Source organism: Besnoitia besnoiti, chromosome I (genome assembly GCF_002563875.1).
Source record: "Besnoitia besnoiti strain Bb-Ger1 chromosome I, whole genome shotgun sequence".
Classification (NCBI taxonomy): Eukaryota; Apicomplexa; class Conoidasida; order Eucoccidiorida; family Sarcocystidae; genus Besnoitia; species Besnoitia besnoiti.
Window position 1 is genome coordinate 5,874,736 of NC_042356.1, and position 18,493 is coordinate 5,893,228.

The 18,493-nt window shown below is 63.6% G+C and overlaps 1 protein-coding gene across 1 annotated transcript; it reads right to left on the minus strand.

Moving 5' to 3' along the window:
• Positions 1 to 1,740: 1,740 nt before the first annotated feature.
• On the minus strand, positions 1,741 to 17,742 carry BESB_008310 (uncharacterized protein; the record flags this gene model as incomplete). The annotated part of the gene is made up of 16 exons (XM_029359585.1): positions 1,741 to 1,830; positions 2,090 to 2,200; positions 2,901 to 2,961; positions 3,237 to 3,277; positions 3,604 to 5,325; positions 5,751 to 6,514; positions 6,774 to 7,456; positions 7,780 to 11,841; positions 12,142 to 12,170; positions 12,356 to 12,513; positions 13,105 to 13,335; positions 13,656 to 14,589; positions 15,036 to 15,214; positions 15,328 to 15,450; positions 15,788 to 16,597; positions 17,340 to 17,742. The coding sequence occupies 16 exons, from the start codon at positions 17,740 to 17,742 to the stop codon at positions 1,741 to 1,743; spliced, it is 10,401 nt and encodes a 3,466-aa protein (XP_029222498.1).
• Between the last annotated feature and the right edge of the window lie 751 nt (positions 17,743 to 18,493).

Genomic DNA, 18,493 nt, shown 5'->3' on the forward strand with positions numbered 1-18,493 from the left:
ACGTCAGCAATTTCTCGTGTACACCTCACAGTCCCCGCGGCAGGTGACAAGTCTCCGTGCAAGCTTGGTCGAGCCGGTGTGTCTGCCTCGAGGACGCTCATTTCTTGTATACCATCACACGTTTCATCATGCACTAGCTTGCTCTCATTCGGAAGCGTGGCTCTCCATTGCATGGCTTTCAAAGGTCCTTTCACCGTCCGTGATCAACGGGGACGCTTTCCATCATCCATATATCCCACACCACGTGAGTCACATGGAAACTATGCTCGACACTTCATGCTCTTGCACCGCCCCGGTACACTTTCAGACGTTAGCTGTTCTCCTCTGCATGTAGGCCCAAGGTTTCGCTCCTCTTTCCGTGATGTTACTGTACACCTGACATTTGGAGGAAACTCGCGAGATTTGAAGGAAACGCCCCGTCACACCAACACGTGCAGACGAGCTATACAGAGCGCAGAAGTGGGTCGCATCTAGTGAACTATAGTCCTCTCAAAAGCGAAAGTTTGGCCGACTGGGTGCCTTAACTGGATTTAGCAGACAGGTTGAACTACAATTGCTCAGCAGGCAAAATGCACGGCCGAGCGCCGTATGAATGCATCCACACTGGGGTACGGGCCTTTTGCCGCGAAATGGGTCCACCTGATCGATCTTCAGAGGAAGGGGAGATTTTGGATTTTTACTCCTTGTGCTACCGCAGGCAGGAGGGAACGACATGGGTCCGGCAGTTCTCTTCAGATACGAGGTGTTGGGAGCCGCACCTGTACGGCACACCAGCGATTTCCAGCTGGTGCAGCAGAGTCACTCAAACAATGGACTCGAGCAGCACTTCCAAATGTCAGGAATGCGCATCAGTACGGCCGCGTGTACTCTCAGCAACTACGCAAGCGGTGGGTGCAACTCGTCTAAGAGGATGCAGACAACCAACAGGGGAGCACAGCGAGTGGGATGTCTTTTAACAGCGCACACTCAGTTGTGAACGCCCTACTTTGCCCACCAAACGCCAAAGCGATCACATCACGTACGCTAGACCGAGGCCCGAAATTTGTCAATGCCATCACTTCGAACTCGCGCGTCATGCCTACAGGGTCATCATGAGGATGAGACGAAACTCTATATCGCACCTCAGATTGCAATTGCAGGTAACACTGGTGCCCTCTCACCGCAGTGCTTCACGGCACTCCCTGTGGTCGCCTCAGCCAACGCACTGCAACCAGTCCACTGCTAAGCGAAACGCAGGCACCAATCACCGGCACGACTTGTGAGTCCGCCGGTTTTCGGGTGCACCACCGTGTCCATGGAAGACTTCATATCCACGTGCGCACACATTCACGCCCCTGGTTCCTCTCCAGACTCCAGGGCAACAAACCACCCCGGTGATGTCGCCTTCATTTATTATCAGGGCGACTTGCTCGGCTGTTGATGCGACAGAGCCACGTACACGTTAGAATCCCCGTTGTCACAAGGCGACCCCGCATCCCGTTGTCACAAGGCGACCCCGCACCCCGTTGTCACAAGGCGACCCCGCACCCCGTTGTCACAAGGCGACCCCGCATCCGAGGATGGTTTGTACCCGACTGTGGGGTCAATGCCACGAGGTTGCCCTGATCTATTCAACTCCATCTAGTGTATTACCGCCGATTCACCATTCGTTAAGTCCTGGCAGACGGGCCCCCCGTGCACCTCTGCGACTGAACCGGCTCAGTCCAGCGTCTGCAAGTTCTGGGCGGCGACTCCGGCGAATCACACTTGTTGCGTTCCGCAGGGGGGGACAACTGCGGCCGCAGCATCTCCTGTAACTGTCAGCACGGCGAACGATTGATGCTGATCGTCCTACGCAGCCACAGAGAAGCACAGAGCGAGCACAGCGCGAACGTGACGCTCGTCCTCAGCCTTCATTTGCGGGATGGTGCTGCAGCACGCGTCAAGCCTCTCTGGTGCTGATCATTATCGCCTCGCGGTCTCCGCTCTCGGGCGCCGCCCTACACGACTATCTACTGTGTATTTACACCTGTCCACAGTATAGTTCATAACAGTGCCATTTTCTAAGCGGCCATTTGCATATGGACACGCAGCCCTATCGTTCGCGTACCTCCAGCATGTTCCACTGGAATACCGAGGAAAAAACCACATTCCCCCCAAGCGCTCGACAGCGCGCCTTGGCACCCCGCAGCGCTGCACAGTGGAGAGCAGCCGATAGCTCCTGAAGGACAACAGGACACAAAAGAATTTCCTAACTGCAGCCAACCATCCCATTATGATGGACAACTCGCAGATCGCACACATACTCCACGGTGCATGTGAAAACGTGTGTAGACACGGGCGGCAGCGCAGAAGCAACGCAGACTAACACGAGAGCTCGCACTGCCTCAAAAACGACATACGCACACGCAGAGCGTTGCACGTATATATATATATATATATATTTATATGATTACAATCGGCACTAAAGAATGCTGACGAGCAGGTAGCAACTGGCGCTCGATAACAGGGGATGAAAAACGGCCAGACAGAGATGCACGCGGCAGCAGAACTGGGCGTCCTCAGGCCGTGCTATGAAAGGCGCACACACGAGAAGTGACGGTTCACTTGTGGAGTCAAATCATATACGCGTTGTGCGTGAGCACGAACAAGCACCTCCCCTCCCGGATAAGTCGCGCGGGCCCTCAGGGCTTCACTATGGCTGTCGAAGGAGAGTTCGATGTCGCGTCCAGCGTCGCCGCGGAGAGGCAGCGCCCGTCCTGTAGCACCTGCGTGCGCGGTTGTGGAATCACGCCATGGCCATGCAAGCAAAAGATGAAACATGAGCGAGGCGAAGGATGGAACGAGGCTCGGATGGTCCCAGCGAAGTACTAATGGACGACGGCCCCTATGTGGGGCCCGCGATCGCGAATCAGGCTCACCTGGCGACTTGGGTAAGCCCGCACGTCCTGTACCAAGTGGACGGCGACAAATCCAAGGTGCCTGCAGAGCGCAGCGCCCCAGAAGACGGAGTGCGGCTGCGGCCGTCGAGACTACACAGATGGAGGACACATCCCTGCAGCGCCGATTCGTGCCTTGCGACAAATGGGAGGAAACCCGGCTTCGGCGTGTACCCCCTATATATTCATGTGGCTACATACACACACAGCGGCATGTGCTGACTGACAAGTGAACAAATATGCAAACATATCGGCGCGGAAGGGTTTCGCGGCACCGCTAACTGCGCAGCACCCCTATACGTCTCGAACAGATCTCACCGCACGACTTGGCAGCCCGGGAGCGAAGGCAGCGACGTGACCTGTGCGTGCCAGGAAAGCAGGAAGACAGCAGCCGGCGCGTCTAGAATCTGCGCAGTCCTGAGCCCCCTCACTCGCATCGGGCCTAAACCGTTGCGTGGAGGCGCATCGTGCAAGCTGGCGAGTTGGAAAACCCCACTGCGAGCGAAATGCTTAACTGACACGTGTGCGTGCACGTATGCGACCCACTCGACGACGGCAACGTCTCATCTCCGCGCTGCCGATGAAGGGCCGTGGCCCTGAAGGCATTCGACACTTCGCGACTTCTCTCTTCAGCGTCTTGAGCGTGTCTTCCTCCGCGCCCTATTTCACCTCCCTCCCCGCTTACAAAAACGTCGGAGTCGTCTGCACGCTGCTCTGGCGAGCCGCCTCTCGGTGGGGCCTTTGAGAGCCACTCGTTTTCCTCCGTCCTCGGCGCGCCGGCCCCGGCCTGGCCGTCGGCCGCCCACACGGCGCCACCTGCGCAAGGCCCGCTGCCGCTGTACATCGCGAATAAGTCCTCAGGCTGGAAGAACGGATTCGCCAGGTAGTCCTTTGCGTAGTCTTGCTGGGTGGCGAGGCGCGACAGAAAACTCTGAAGCACCTTCCGCTCAGGCAGAAGCCGACTCGAGCCGTAACGCGACCGCGCCGCCGCGAGCGGACGTGGCAGCCCGGTAGAGCCGAACACCGACGACGCGTGGCTCGGCGTATGTGCAAGAAGAACTCCACCAGTCTCATCATTGCAGCGCGCCCATCGAAATAACGCCGCGCTCTTGTCCCCACCGATTTCAGCTGTGCCCGACATCCCTACATCGGCGCTCCCTACTCCAGGCAGCGCGACGGTGACTGCTACGTCGCCAGGACGCGCAGCCTTCAAACGCGAAGCATCGTCGCTCGGTGCGTGCGGCAGTGATTCCCCCGCGGCCGCCACCTTGGGCTGCTGGCGGAGGCGCGCATCGCCGGCCGCTGCGTTCGGCGCCCCTCCTGCAGCATCATGAATCGCCACCGAAATGGGCTGGCATTGCGGCTGGGACGTCGGCGTTTGGTTCTCTCGCAACGCAGCGCGACGCGGCTCGCTGCCCTCGCCTGGAGATAGAGAAGACGACGACCGGCGCGGTGACGCGCTGGAGGCACATCTGCGGGCTGACGGTGGCCGTGTCCCGCTGGCGTCGCACTCCATCGCGTGAGCTCCCTCAAGTCTCGCCAGAGGCGGGTGCCACATCGCTGCCGAGGCCAGCGCCACTCCGTCGCACTCGGTGTCGCTCTGCGCGCGATCAGGAGTGGGGGCCTCCTCGTCCTGTCGCAGCTCGGGTTCTCCAGGAGACTGCAGGGGCGAGTCCGCCCTTCCCGCACCGCCGCAGTGCGACACGCGCCAGGGCGTGTCCCGCAGAGAATTTGGCATGGGAAGGAACTTCGGCTCTGCGTTCTCGCGCGCAAGACGCGAAGCAGAGTCCGCAGCGGCGGACACCGGTGGCGATGACAGCGACGACGGAGGAATCTCCCAACTCGCTGGACGAAGCGAGAGCAGACACGGCGACGGAGGGGGGGGTTCGGGGACAAAGGCCGACGACGCGGGGCGGTTGACCCGTAGGCGCAAAGCGCACTGGAGCCCCCCTAGCGCGCTGTGCGCGCCGCCGGATGAGACTGCCGCGGCGAACCAGCTTGATGGCGGGTCACCGGCACTGACCCGAGGCTGCGGGGGTTGATCAAGACGCGACACCGCGCGCGAGCCGCCCAGCGGGTTTGACGCCGGTGTCGCTGCCGCACGAGTTCGCGGGCCGTCCACCGACACACACTTGGCCTCCAGGCGATGGTAGGGGAGCGCAGGCCGCGTCGCGGCGAAGACCGAGGGATAGACAGACACCGTTTGTGAGCCGTCGGGGCGCCAGCGGGTCGGCCTCGGGGGCAGCGAGGCCAGCGGCAGAATCTGGCCGGAGAGAGAGATATACAGAGAGTTGTCTTTCGAGAAGGAAAGCGACTGAGAAAGTCCTGCCAGAACGAACTCGCACTTCTCCCGACTGCAGCGCAGCGCAGGCTCGAACAGCAGCTGACTGAGCGCCGAGTCCCAGGCCTGTGGACAAAAGCGAACCACACACAGCTGCAGTGGGGCGACCCAGAAGCCGTGCGCCAGGAGCAAGCCCAACCCGTAGCCAAAATCGAATTCTTGACCAGAGGATGCCTGCGCCGATACACGTCCCAGCGTGCAGACCAAACTGAAGCGCTCGCCCGCCCCAGGGAGCTCGGCGACTTCGTGCGCAGTGCATTCGTGTGCATGTGTGTGCGGATGCGGCCGCCCGCATCCGTGTGCCGCTGCATGCAGACGCAGAAACGCCCAGGTGAGAGGCAAGAGGGAGGCCCTCTTGACGCGGCGAGGCACTGGGACACTTGTTTAAGCTGGCACTAGGGTGCGTCTCCCGGCGAATCTAGGCAGCCGCAGGCACCATATGATTGGCAAAGCCACCACGGAACGTCTTCAGTCCTGATGCCGCCTCTCACCTTCTGGAGTTGCCGACTCAGGGCTGCAGACGACCGCAGGGCTTTCCCAGACAGGGCCACCTTCTTTCGTATCGCGACGACGGGCGTGAGAATATGCGCGACAGGTGCCTGCACACGCCGTCGCGGCAAGGCTAGGAGCGAGCCAGTCACCTTCGCGATCTGGTCGGCATCTTCGCCAGCGTTGTCCTTCGCGGATTCTTCCTCAGCGTTGGCGTCTCGGTCAGGCTCGCCTGCATCCTCCGCTACGGCCTCACTCCGTGCGCACTTTCCCTCTGGCGCCTCTCTCCTCGAATCTGCCTCTCGCGCTGGAGACCTTCTGTCCTCCACTCGCCCGTCTGACTCCGCCCCAGCTGCAGGCTGCAGGGCTTCCGCGGCGTCGCCAGAGACAGCCAGGGCCGCGGCAGGACCGGGCAGGAGACCCGAGATACACGCGGGTCCAGCCGGCCGGTGGGTAGGCGCTTGGCTGCAGCGGCTCCAGCCGATGCTGCGGTAGGCGACGCCGGGGAGCAGCGCGAGCGTTGCGATGCGGCAGCCTGTGCCCTCCAGGTGTCGCTGCTGGTGTAGACTGCGGAGTCGGGCCTCGTCGACTTCGTCGTCCACGTTAAATACGAACGTCCGTTGGTATCTGTGTCTCCTCAGCCATCGTCCTGAGCCTCCGAGCACCGCAGGCCGCAGCAGCAGGGACGACGGAAGGGAGGGATGGCTCGCCCTGCGCCGCAGAGCGGAACCCCGCCAGAGCTGACCGCTCACGCCAGCTCTGTCTTCTGCGGTCCCACAGACACACACACGCGCGGCGCGGGAAGACACCCATGAACGCGACTCAGCAAACGAAACGAGACCCAGAAAGGCACGCCTGCCCTCCGTGGGAGGGGCCTCGGGTCCCTGACGTTCGCTCGCAAGGGCGACGGTGATTCCCGCTACACAGCAGACAGTCAGGCGGCTCATCACCGGCTTCAGAGGACACCGATCCGCAGTCGCAGCGTGGCGGGAATGGACAACAGCAAGGAGCTTCAGCGCGCTCACCGGCAAGCCTTTGGGCGTCGTAGTCGCCATGGGCTTGACGCCACGCGGCCTGGCGCTCGTCCACTGGAAGGTCGCCGTTCAGCTCGCGCGTGGCGGCCGCAGTCCACGCGCCAGGCCGTCGGCCGTCGATGAGCAGTGCGTCGGCACCGTGCGCGTCGGGGTCTCCAGCCCGCGACTGCTGCAGCTGCAGGTTTGAGGCGCCGGCGTCCCGGCTGTGCGTTCCCTCTTCGCTTTCCCTGAGAAAGGCAAAGAGGCTTCGCTCGCGAGCCGGTGGCGGCCCGCCTCGCCCGTCCCCCGTGCGGGGGTCTGCGGCACGCGGCGTGACAGCGTTCGTCTCGGGGGAACCCAGGCCTGCGGCTCCAGCCGCAGGTCGCCCCCCACTTGCCGAAGCTGCGAGGAGGTTCCGCTCGCCGGCTGTCGCATAGGCCAGCGACTGCGCATCGCCACCAGCATAGGAAGGCACATGCGCGTGCGCCTCCTCCGGCCGAACGTCTTCCTCAGCCGGCGTAGGCGAGACGACGACGACCCGCGCAGAGCCCGAGAGGCCGGATAGCGGGGCAGGGAGCAGGGGGTAGGCTGACGGCGACGGCGTGCCGGGTTTGCCGTAGAGCAGTTCGCCGTCCAGCGCATCGGCCTGCAGCGCGCGGTCGCGCATGCGCAGTCTGCGATAGGCGTGCGACAGCCTGTAGACACATCAGAGCGGCTACGCCATCTCTCGCGAATCTGCGCACGTGTCGAGCTGCGCCGCGTTGCCCTGTCCCCCGCTGCGCCTGGCGATGGGAGACCGCTCAACTCTACAGTCTATCCAGCCCTGACGCGCAGGCAGCCTCTGACTGCGTCGCCGATTCGACGCTCAAAGCAAAGCACTAGCGAACGTCAAAGCGTGAGTGAACCGCCACATAACGTGTCCACGCATTCGCGCGCATTACAGAAATTCGACGTGTGGGCGTGAACGAACCACAGAGTCACACAGAAACCGGCACGGCGGCCGCAGAAGGAGCCCTACCTCAGCCACTCGCCGGCGGCATCGCTTTGGCAGTACGAGATCTCGACGCTGAGTTCGTTCTCGAGACAGCTTCGGATGCTCAAGTCTTCAACTTCACGAGCCATGCGTTCCTCTTCGTCGTCCTCCACTTTGGCTCGGGCCAGAGCTTTCGCCTCTTCGTCTCTCCGCTTCTGTCGAACCGCGCGCCGGGCTCTCCGTCTGCTGGGCTCGGCCTCATCCTCCGCCATCTGCGTGAACGCGGAGTCGCGCCTTCCCTCTGGACCAGCCTCGTCTGCGGGTCGAGTGGCGAGCGGGTTCTCTGCAGCCCCCCCGTCGGGCGGCTGCTGAGTCTGCGACGTGGAGGGTGTCGCGGGCGGCTCGCGCGGAGCCTGCGCCGCTCCCGGGCGGCCCTCGCCGTTGTCCTCGTCGCCTTCCTGCCAGGGGGCGAGGCCGGAAAGAATGGACCCGCAGGCCCTTCGGCCGCTCTGCGGCGGCGACGCCCACAGCGAACCCGCGGGGCGGCGCTCCGCCTCCTCCTCGCGGGACTGGACCCTCGAGGTCTGCGAAGGCGACGAGGGCGGCGACTCAGGCACGGTGTAGGGAAGGCTGGAGAGCAGAAAGTGGCGAGCGGGCGAGTTTGCATGCGGGCGGCCCGTCCCGTACCTAGCGAAGCGCGCGGAGGCCAGGAGCGGCGAGGCCGTTGAGGGACGCTTAGAGGACGCCGAAGAGGACAGCGAGGAGGATGACAGAGAAGAGGCGAGAGAGACAGACGACGAGGAGTCTGACAGCGAGGAGGACAGCGAGGACGAAGAAGACGAGGAAGACGAAGAGGAGGACGAAGACGAGGAAGAGTCGAAGGACGACGATGAGCACGAAGACGGCGACGAAGAGGAAAACGAAGACGAAGAAGAACGCCGATGCAGAAGCGCGGCTGCCAGCGAATAACGGTGGTATCGACGATACGCGCGGAAAAATCCTCGAGACCGCCAGTGGTGGTGGCGCGGACGCAGAAAACGCGCGTAGGACGAAGATGAAGACGTGGACCCCGAGTAACTGCTTCTCGACGAGGAGGTTGAAGAAGATGAAGAGGAAGAAGATGACGACGAAGACGACGAGAGCGAAGACAGAGACGACAGCGAGTCGTCGTCCCGGTCACCCCGCCTCCGCCGACGCCCAAAAAGAGAAAGACGGCATCTTCGCTCTGCGGGGTGAGGCGCCTCGTCGCCGCCGTCGCCCTTGGTCGACGCAGCATCCGCTGAGTTCTTTCTGCGTGGCAAGAGAAACAGAAAACGACGAAACCGACTCTCCTTGTGAGCGTCCCTGTTCTTCATTCCCTCTCCTCTGCTCGCTTCCTTCAAGTCCCGTCTCTTCGCCGAGGTCTCTTCGTCTTCCTCCACGACGTCCTTAGCCGTGTCCTCTTCGCGCGACCCTTCGCCGTCGCCTTGTCTGTGTCTCTCACGCTTGGCTGCGCCGGCTCTCCCCGCCCCGCCCGAGGAGAGCGACAAAGAGGAAAAAGAGGACAGCAAGCCACTGGCCTCTGGCCGCCGCCGGGCGATGTTCTCGTCGAGTTGCTTTCGGCGTTCCGCGCGCCTCCGCCGGCGTCTGACCCGCTTCAGCTCTCTGCGCCTCCGGCGCCGCGCGTCCTTCTCGGCGAGGCCGTCTCGCCCCCTCTCCCGCACATGCTTCAGCGCCTCCAAGCGGCGCCGCATGCCATCGCAGAACGGCGACCGGCGAATCACCAGACGGCCGGGAAGCGGCAGTGGCAGCAGCACGAAGCCCGTCCCCACCGCCTCCGCAATGACCGCGCGGGCTGAGACCGCGTACGAGAAGCGAAGGCCAAAGACTGCGTTGAAGCCATGCATGCGAGTCTTCAGGATGAGAAGCTGGTGCAAGTCCACGAGGAGAAACGGCAGCGCCTCCGACAGCGACTGCGCGAGAGCTACATCTGCCGGCTGGGCCTTCCCCTGACCCCTGGGACGCGCCCCGCGCCCGCGGCGACCCCGGAGCCCGCCTTTGGCGGCTCCGCGCCCCCGCGCCGGGGGATGAGGCGAAGACGAGGAAGACGAGGAGGACGACGAGGAGTCGCGCCGCCTGCGCGCCTGTCGCCGGCCGCGGACCTGCGCCTTTTTCTTCTTGTGGCCCCCAGAGGTCTCGCGGCGCCGCGACGACGCGCGCGTCACGTGGCCTTTGGCGTGCGCCACCGCCTGCTGGCCGCGGCGCTTGGATGTGCAGCTCGATCCGGAGAGAGAGCCAGGCAAGGAGGCGAAAGACAGCCTGTGCTTCAGAAACAGGGACGACTTGCCTTCACTCCTCCCCGATTCTTTCGGTTGCGGCCGACCCCCGTCGCGCTCGAAGAGACTCCCCCGTTTCTGCCTCTGCTTCCCGCGTGCCGAGCCAGCCCCCTCTCCGTCTGGCGGCAATCCGCTGCGCTCTTCCCCCAGGCGGCGACGCGTCGTCTGCTTTCCGCTCGCGGTCGCCCTTCCTTTGCGGCCTTCTCGCTCGCGTTCCCTGTCCCCCCCGCGATCGTGCCTGCGCGTCGGCGACGGCGAAGACGACGAGGAAGAAGAAGACGAGGAAGACGACGAAGAGGAGGAGGACGATCCGCGACGGTGCGCGTCTCGATTCTGTCTCGGAAACGTCCGACAGACACGCACGCGAAGAAACTCTGAGCGCGACAGCATCGGCAGCCCGTCGGGGACTTCGACGGTGGACAGGAGGATCTCAGGCACCACGCTCGCGGCGCATAGCCGGCAGAGGCGGTTCCTCGGCACCGCGCAGGAGTCCGCCGCCTGCGCGCCGTGGCGAAGCATCTCCGCAGGCGGAGACGCCACGGCCGCACGCGGCGCAGGCTGCATCCGCGAGCGCGAAGAGGACGGATGAAACGAAGACAAGGAGGGCGGCAGGCACACGCTCCGCTTGGTGTCGGGGAGGGCTGGCGACGAGACCACGCCCTCTTTAGACGCTGCAGCCTCCGCGGACCCAGCGTCGAGCCCAGCGAAAGGCTGATCGGAGGGATGACTCGAAGAGGCCAGAGGCGCGGGGCAGGAAGGGACGATGACTTTGCCGCTCGCGAGCGGCGCCCCGCTCAACGGCGCAGACGCCGCAGATGCCGAAATCGTCATGGACAGAAAAGACGGGGAGTGCGCCATGGAGCAAGGTAGGAGAAACGGCGCCGGCGCGAGGAGACGCTGGCGATGCATCGAGTGCCGTCGACGACCTGCAGCGCCTTCCTCACGCAGTCGCCGCTTCTCGCGCGGATGAAACGAGACCCGCGCATGCAAGTGCTTGCCGGCGAGCGCCGGCAGACGCGCAGCGGGCACGTGCCGGCGCATCGGGCTCATGCCGTCGTCGTAAAGCTTCTCCAAGACTCGGCTCCGCCCACGCTCCCGGCCTCGACGCTCCGCCGACGGCTCTCTGTCCTCCACGAAGTAGACGTCACGCGGCGCCTCAAACGGTTCCTCTCGGCCTCGCCGTCTCTCGCGCTTCCTCTCGCGCTCGCGGCGTCGCGTGCGCTGCTCCAGCAGTGCGCCAGCACTCTCCAGGCTCGCCTGCAGCCGCGTGCGCGGCGTCGCCGTCGTCGCCGGCGCGGTCGACGGCGTCCGGCCCTCCGCGTCGTTGTCCGCGTCCGCGGAGCCTGCACAACGGCCTCGTCTCTCGCCCTCAAGCGCCGGCGCTGCGAGAGAGGCCCCCCCTTCGCCACAGGCGCTCGGCTGAGACCCCGAGGAAAAGGCGAAGCTCTGCGAGTGAACGGAAGGCAGAAACAGGGGCGGGAAGGGCGCCGCCTCAAGCGGCGGCGAGAGCGGAGGCGGCGAGGCCCCGTGAAGAGCCTCGGAGACGCGCACGGACGGGGGAGGCGAAGGCGCAGGCGGGGGGGGCGCGGCCGTGGCTGTCGGAGACCAGCTTGCACCGGTGAGCGGCATCAGGGGTGACGCAGGAGACAGCAACAGAGTCGCGCGCGACGAGGCGGCGCCGACCGGAGTGAAGGATGCGTGCGAATGCGCCCCAGAAGCTGCGTAGGTGTACGCGGAGGCGATTCGGGGGGGAGGGAATCGGGCGTCGGGTGAGGCGACCGCGAAGACAGGGCTGCGCCGCACGCCGCGCGGCCCTGGTGCGACAGAGAGCGGAGGCCGGAGCGGCGCGCGGCGGGCACCGCGGAAAAGGTGAAGGGACGGGCGAGCGGCAAGAGGCGGACGGCGGTGCCAAAACAGACGAGAAGCAGCACGGCGCCGCAGCGACACACCTGCGCAAACAATTGAGGCAAACACCCGGATACACACTGAGACAAAGCTCCTCCCTCTCGCAGGCATACGTGAACAGGAGCCTTGCCGAGGTTCGGGCCTCTTCACAAGCGGCCTCGCACTCTCTCTGCATACCTCGACCTACCCTACAAGCGAGACTAGCGGATCATCCACCTGCGAGCGACGCACGCGGGGGGCCCTGCTCCAACACAACCCGCCTCCCACAGGGTCTCCCAGCCAGCAACTGCCCCGCCTCCCCCCCTTTCCACCCCCCGTCCGCCCGCCGCGGGGGATTCGCCATTCTCTAACGCGCTTGATCGCATTCGCTGCGAAAAGTCCCATCTGTCGGCGCGACTCACCGCCTCGTCGTAGCCGAGGATCGCGTCGCACTGGAGCGCGTGGGCGTGCGCGCGGAGCTCGTCTCGCAGCTGCAGCCACCAGGCGGTGCGCTGCTCCTGAGTGGTGCCCAGCGAGCCTGCAGGGAGCACTTTGACGCTGTGGGCGCTCACCACGCTCCCTACGTAGACAAAGACACAACGCAGAAATCAAATGCAGTCAACGTGGCGCGCTTCGTACTCGAGGGAACCGTCCACGCGCTCGAAGTGCAGAAACCGTCACACTGAGCGCCAATCGCTCTGCAAGGATGAAAACTCTCGGCCTGTCTACATGCACATGGCGGCCCGAAGCGCCGTGCGCAGCTCGAGAAGATGCAGACGCACAGTACGCGCACGCGGCACATACACGGACAGACAGGCGGCATGCAGACGAAGAAGGCGGCGGAAAGAAGGACGGCGGATCCCAAACCGCGGGAAGCGTTGAAGGGTCACTAAGGGGAGCTGTAGCATTGCGGTCTCGGGACAAGCCTCCCGGTCATGCGCAGGCCGCCAAAATGGACGACGTATTACAGGGCGCAAGGCGTGCGCTTGTGCGTGTGGCGGGTGGGTTCACGTGCATAACAATGAACCCTGAACCCTATACTGCGGCAAGCAAGTCCAACAATTCGTGTTCCGATGCATAGTCGAGTTTGTGTGTATCAGACGGTTAGGCCAGACAGTGCGGTGGTCATCTCGCTTCTAGAATTCGCTCTGCCGAACGCAATCGGGCTCACCAAAGACTGGCGTATAGTTTAGCGGCAGGCGGCCAATGGTAAGGAGCTCGACAGGCGTGCACGCGGCTGCCGCCGCCTCGGCGGGCGAGGGCCCAGACAATCGAGGTAAAATGAAGGCAGGCGGGTATGCCCCCGCCACGAACGGCGATGCAGGGCAGCGCGAGGCACTGCGACTCTGCGCGCCTGCGGCGCTGCGCACTGGAGGCGGAAGAGGCAGGAACGATGGCGTGCCTGGATTCCGAGGGCGAAGAGAGGGCGACAGTCCGCGAGGCGGCTGCGGCTGAAGGCCGGCGGAGACAGGCGTCCTGTATCCCGTCGGCTGGGTGGAGGCAAAGGCGTCTGCATCGTCGCTCTCCCTTTTGTCTCTCCTGCGTCCAAGCGCGTCGTCACGCAAGGAGACATCCTCGCCGGCGCTTCGCCTGCGGCAATCGAGCGGGTGGCGGTCACCGCCCCGCTCCAACAGCCGGCTGCTTGGGAACCAGCCTCCATCTGCGCTGGCGTCCTCCCCCGCGACGTCCGCAGCCTCGCCGACGGAGAGCCGCCCTCCTTACTCCTGCGAGCTCTGCTGCTTCGCTCCCAGCCGGCCTCGGCGTCTTCTTCTGTAGGCAAATCCGTGCGGCCGCGGCCGCGCTCGCCATCACTGCGTACACTTGCGTCTATCTCCCCGACATTCTCGAAGCTGCCTCCCCTGCTGCCTCCGTCGCGCGGCCCGCCACCGTCACCGTCGAGTCGACTTGGCCTTCGCTCCCGCTTCAGCTGCTCGCGTCTGCCCTCCGGCTCCCACCCCGCGCTCCACCGCCCCCGCGCTTCTTCCGCACCGCCAACAGGGGCGGAGGAATGCGAAACCGCGGTGGCGAACCAGCGCGGCGCGTCCGTCGGCCTAGAGACGCCCGTGCCCCCCGCTTCCGCTGCGCCTTCTGCAGACCTCTTCCCAGACACGACGTCGCCGTCGGGGCACCGTGCGCGTTCCGCCGCTGCTGACCGATTAAGCGAAGCCACGGCCGTGCGACGCCGCCGCGGCGGCGATCCCCCGGCGGGCTCTCCTCGGCTGCAGTCTGAGTCAGAGGCAGGGGTCCGCGGCTCCGCAAACGTCCGCGCCTCGTCGCGAAACGCTGGCGCCGCGACGCTCCTGTGCGACACCGAGGAGGGCGACGCTGGACGCTCCAGACTTCCCCTTCGCCCGCCGCCTGGTGTGCTTGCGCCGGCCTCCGGCCGCGGACGTGAGCTCCAGCGGGCGTGGTCTGTCAGCGCGACAGGCGTCGATCGATACGCCGCGGACGTAAAAGGGCATTTGCGAGAGAGCAGCGAGGGAAGCGAGGAGGAGAGCGCTGCGGGCGACGACGCCAAGCGGACGACGGTGCCGAAGGCGCGCACGCACCACGCCAGCCGACTGTCGCCGGCACCGTCCGCCGAGCTGTCGAAGACGCCGTCGATCTCCAACACTTCACGGTACCCCAGCACTGCGTTGCCGCCTCGCTGCTCGACCTGCAAACAGTTGCACGGCAACGCGAAAACGCGAGAAAACATGAGACCTGTTTTCAAGAGATCAAGACACACAACGCGACAGAGCGCGGCGCGCAGCGACCGAGGGATCAAATTGCCAGACAGAAGCAGACGAAGAAAAACGTGAACGAGGACGACCTACGCAGCAAACACTACTCAGGCAGAGCACCGTCACATCTGTCCAAGCGCGATTAGGTGATGGGCGCTTTCGCGAATTCGGCGCAACGACAACGAGCAATAGGACTGCAGCCCGACGACTAGGTCGAACTCGCGTCATTGCGGCGCCCAGCCCACGCAGTGACGACGAGTGGCGCAGAGAGCGTCGCCCCCTACGCATCGCTAATCGGCCGCCCTCAACGCGATCACAGTCGGGGACGACAGCCGACCACGCTTCCAACATCGCTACGCCGATACGAGGCACATCTCACTTTTGTGGCGACCGTCCGCCGCGTGAGCATTGCGGCGCGGTGCAGCATGAGACGTCGGACTGTCGCGGAGTTCTTCGCGGAGGTTCTCATCAGGTCGCGCCAGTACGCGTAGTCCTCATCCTCTTCCGAAGGCGCAGTGACGAGAAGCAGCTCCTCAACCAAGCCGAGAAGCGTCACGCCTGCGACGCGCAACGCAGCAAACCGGCCGGCGAAATCTTCTCCGTCCTTAAAAGGCGTTTCCCCCCCCCCCCCCTCTCGCAACCGTCAGCAACTCAGTCAGGCAAGAACGTACCGGAGCGCAGATACGCCTGCGGAGGACCCGCGAGCGAGAAGAACCGAACGAAGCCAGAAGACGCAGAGCTGAAGGGATTCAGCTGCCGGGCAAAGGCGAGACGAACCGAGATCCAGAGCTCGCCTGCGCAGACGCACGCGACACAGGAACAGACGGGAAACGTAGCACGCGCGGATGGAGACACATGCCGCCTACAGCAGGTCACGTGTGCGCATCTAAGACACTGCGATTGCAAACACAACCCAACAGGGGGAACGCGTATAGCAGGAAAGAAAGATATCTGTCTGTTTTACCCAACGTGCATGACGCGCACCGCGCGTTGACGTTTAGATGCGTGCGTCTCTCAGAAGACCCTAAAAGCGTTGCCACACGCTCGTTACCACCGCGTTTGGAGTTGCTATTTTAGGCGAGCTCGGGTGTGTTGTTGCAAAGTCGAATACGGCTGTGACGGCACCCTCACCTACGACCCCTTTCTTCGCGTCGAGGAGCGGAAACCAGCCCTCCATCTGGCCCCGGGGCAGCAGCCGGAGTTTTTCCTCGCGGCCGCCAGCCCGCAAGCAGGTCCATTCCTCCTCCTCTGCGGCCGCAGCGCCCGCAAATCTGCGCGTGTCGCGTTCTTCGCACTCCTCGCCCGCGGCGCTGAGCAGCGGCGTGAGGTCAAGCAGCAGCGTGCCCAGCACGGCGCCGCTGCCGACTAGGGAGGAGCGGCCCGCGGTGCCGTCCGCCGTCCCGGAGTGGTGGCTCACGCCGCGCGCGACCAGCTGCCTTCCGTCGACGCCGCTCGCCTCGTTCCGTGCGTCTGTCGCCGAGTGCGCGGCGGCCGCCCCAGGCCTGACGGCGACTAAATTCTTGCACCCGTCCACGAGCTGCGAGAGAGCGCGACTGGAGCTGCGCAGGAAGCCCGCTGCAGAAGGCCATCGGTGCAGCTTGGGCGCGCCCACGCTTCCCGTGCGCCTCCACGGACTATGCTGCGGAGGGGTCGGGCCCAGCGGGCACCAGCGGGCCTTCTGACCCGTCAGCGGGGCAGATGCACCCTGACCCGACGGGCCTGCACCAGTTGACAGCGTCCCACTCGCAGCCACGCCTGGCCCGCAGAGCATTGGCGTCGCGTCTGGAGCCGAGAGGCGGAAAAGATCAAACTCAATTGGCCAAACCTGAAGGGCGGCCTCGTCCGCCACCTCAATCCGAAAGGTCTCGCTCCAGGTGTACGGACACCGCAGGGACTCGGGGAGGCTGGCGGCATCATCAGGGGCGAGGAACTGCGCGCTAGCTGAACGCATGAAAAAAAGGCCTCGAATGCGGAAAGTGAACACAAACATCGGAATGCAGCGCATGCCCGGGGCACTCTGCCGAATTCGGACACACAGAGATGGAGGATGCCCGATACAGGCTTCCACGTCAGGCAGTTTAGCTCCGATCGCGTGACATACTCCCAAGCAAGCAGACACAGCAGTGCCTTCACGACGGGTAGGGTCAATATGAGGCTCGCGTCTCAGGTCGCGCAGCGCAAAACAGCAATTTGTTTTCTTTGTGATTTCCACACCTCACTGTCCACCGACACCCCCCCCTTGCCATGTCCTGTCTTGTCATCATCGCCCTCTCGCGCGCCTTCAGTCTACCAGGCCCCAGGCGTAGCTATGCCCTGTAGCAACCGCATCCCTCCGCAGAAGCCCATACGTCTGTGTGCATGTTTGTATGTATGTATGTATGCAGGTATGTGTGTACAGGTAGATAGGTATACATATATAGATAAAGACATAGAAAGATGGTCACGTTCGTACGGAGATACATAGACGAATAGATAGATGATCAGACAGATAAGATATTACGTGTACGTTTTTAGGCAGGGCCCGCAAGACTTCACCTCAGAGCCAAGCCGGCAGCAACGCAGGGCGCCGTCCCGTAAGACCCTCACTCGCGCCCGTGGGCGTTTCTACAGGTCGATAGACAGGGAGCATCCACGGCTTCCAGGGGCGACAAGCGGCGCGGTAACGCGTTCAGTCGCTTCTTACTGGCTTTTGTTCGTTCGCGAAAGTGCGGCCCGAGAGAGACCTCAACCACGAGGAGATCGCCGGCAAACTGTGCGGACGCAGCGCAGTGCAAATGTCCACTTTTCCCATGGTGCGCCGCATCGCCGGCGAGCGTGTTGACACCCAGGTGCGAGGCCGACCCCGTCGCACTCCATGCGTACCCTCCCCCCCCTCGCTCGTTCCGCCTGCCAGCCCCGGCCCTCTCTCGCTTCTCTGTGTCGCCGTCCCTCTCCTTTTTGTAGAGACGCTGAGGAGGAAAAAACGACGGGTGGTGGCGGGCTTCCGGACTGGCGCCAGGCAGCGCCGCGAACGCCGACGCGGAGGACGAGGAACTGAGGAGAAGACCGCGAGCACCGACAACGCGCAGCTTGACTAGGCAGGGCATCTTCAGTCCAGGTGCACCACCGCCTGCGCGGGGACTGACAGGGGCCAGCTAGGTAGAGTCCCGAACAGCGGAAGCGGGAAAAAACGGGAGGAAGCCGCGCCAGACTGAAAGAACCAAACGCAGGTTTGCGAGTCCCCCAGGCAGTCACTGCAACCGAAACTAAAGAAACAGAGTAGACTCCTGAAGGAGGAGAGAACGAGGCTCAAACAGAAGAGGCAACGCGGAAGGCCGAACGCAGCCGAGTCGTTTCCCAGCGTGAAAGCGGAGACGAAGCCAGCGCGGTGAAACGAGACTGAGACTACTTGGTCGCCTGAATCACGACTCCATGGAGGGCACCGAGGGGACAAGGCAGAGACAGAGACAGTAAGTACGTAACGCGATGCGAACAAAGTCGTAAGGGAGGCAAAGGAACCAGATTCTATGAATCGACGACTCTCTCGAGGGCATCGCGGCGACAACTGGACTCATCCAGGGTACCGCTGGAACCACTAACCTGAGAGAAAGAAGAATGAAGGGAAAAAGGATGACAAAGAGGAAGATCCCGTAAAAAGAAAAAACTGGCAAGCATTGCATTTGTCCACCCGATTTCTTGTGTCTGAAGACATTGCTCGTTCCACTTTCCTCATTACAGTGCACACAGTTCCTTAAACACACGGAAATATGATCTCGACGAGATGAGGACAAGAGAAGAGAAGGTAGGACAGAAATGCAGGCGCCTTCTCTGCGATGATGATCAAAACGAATCGCGCCT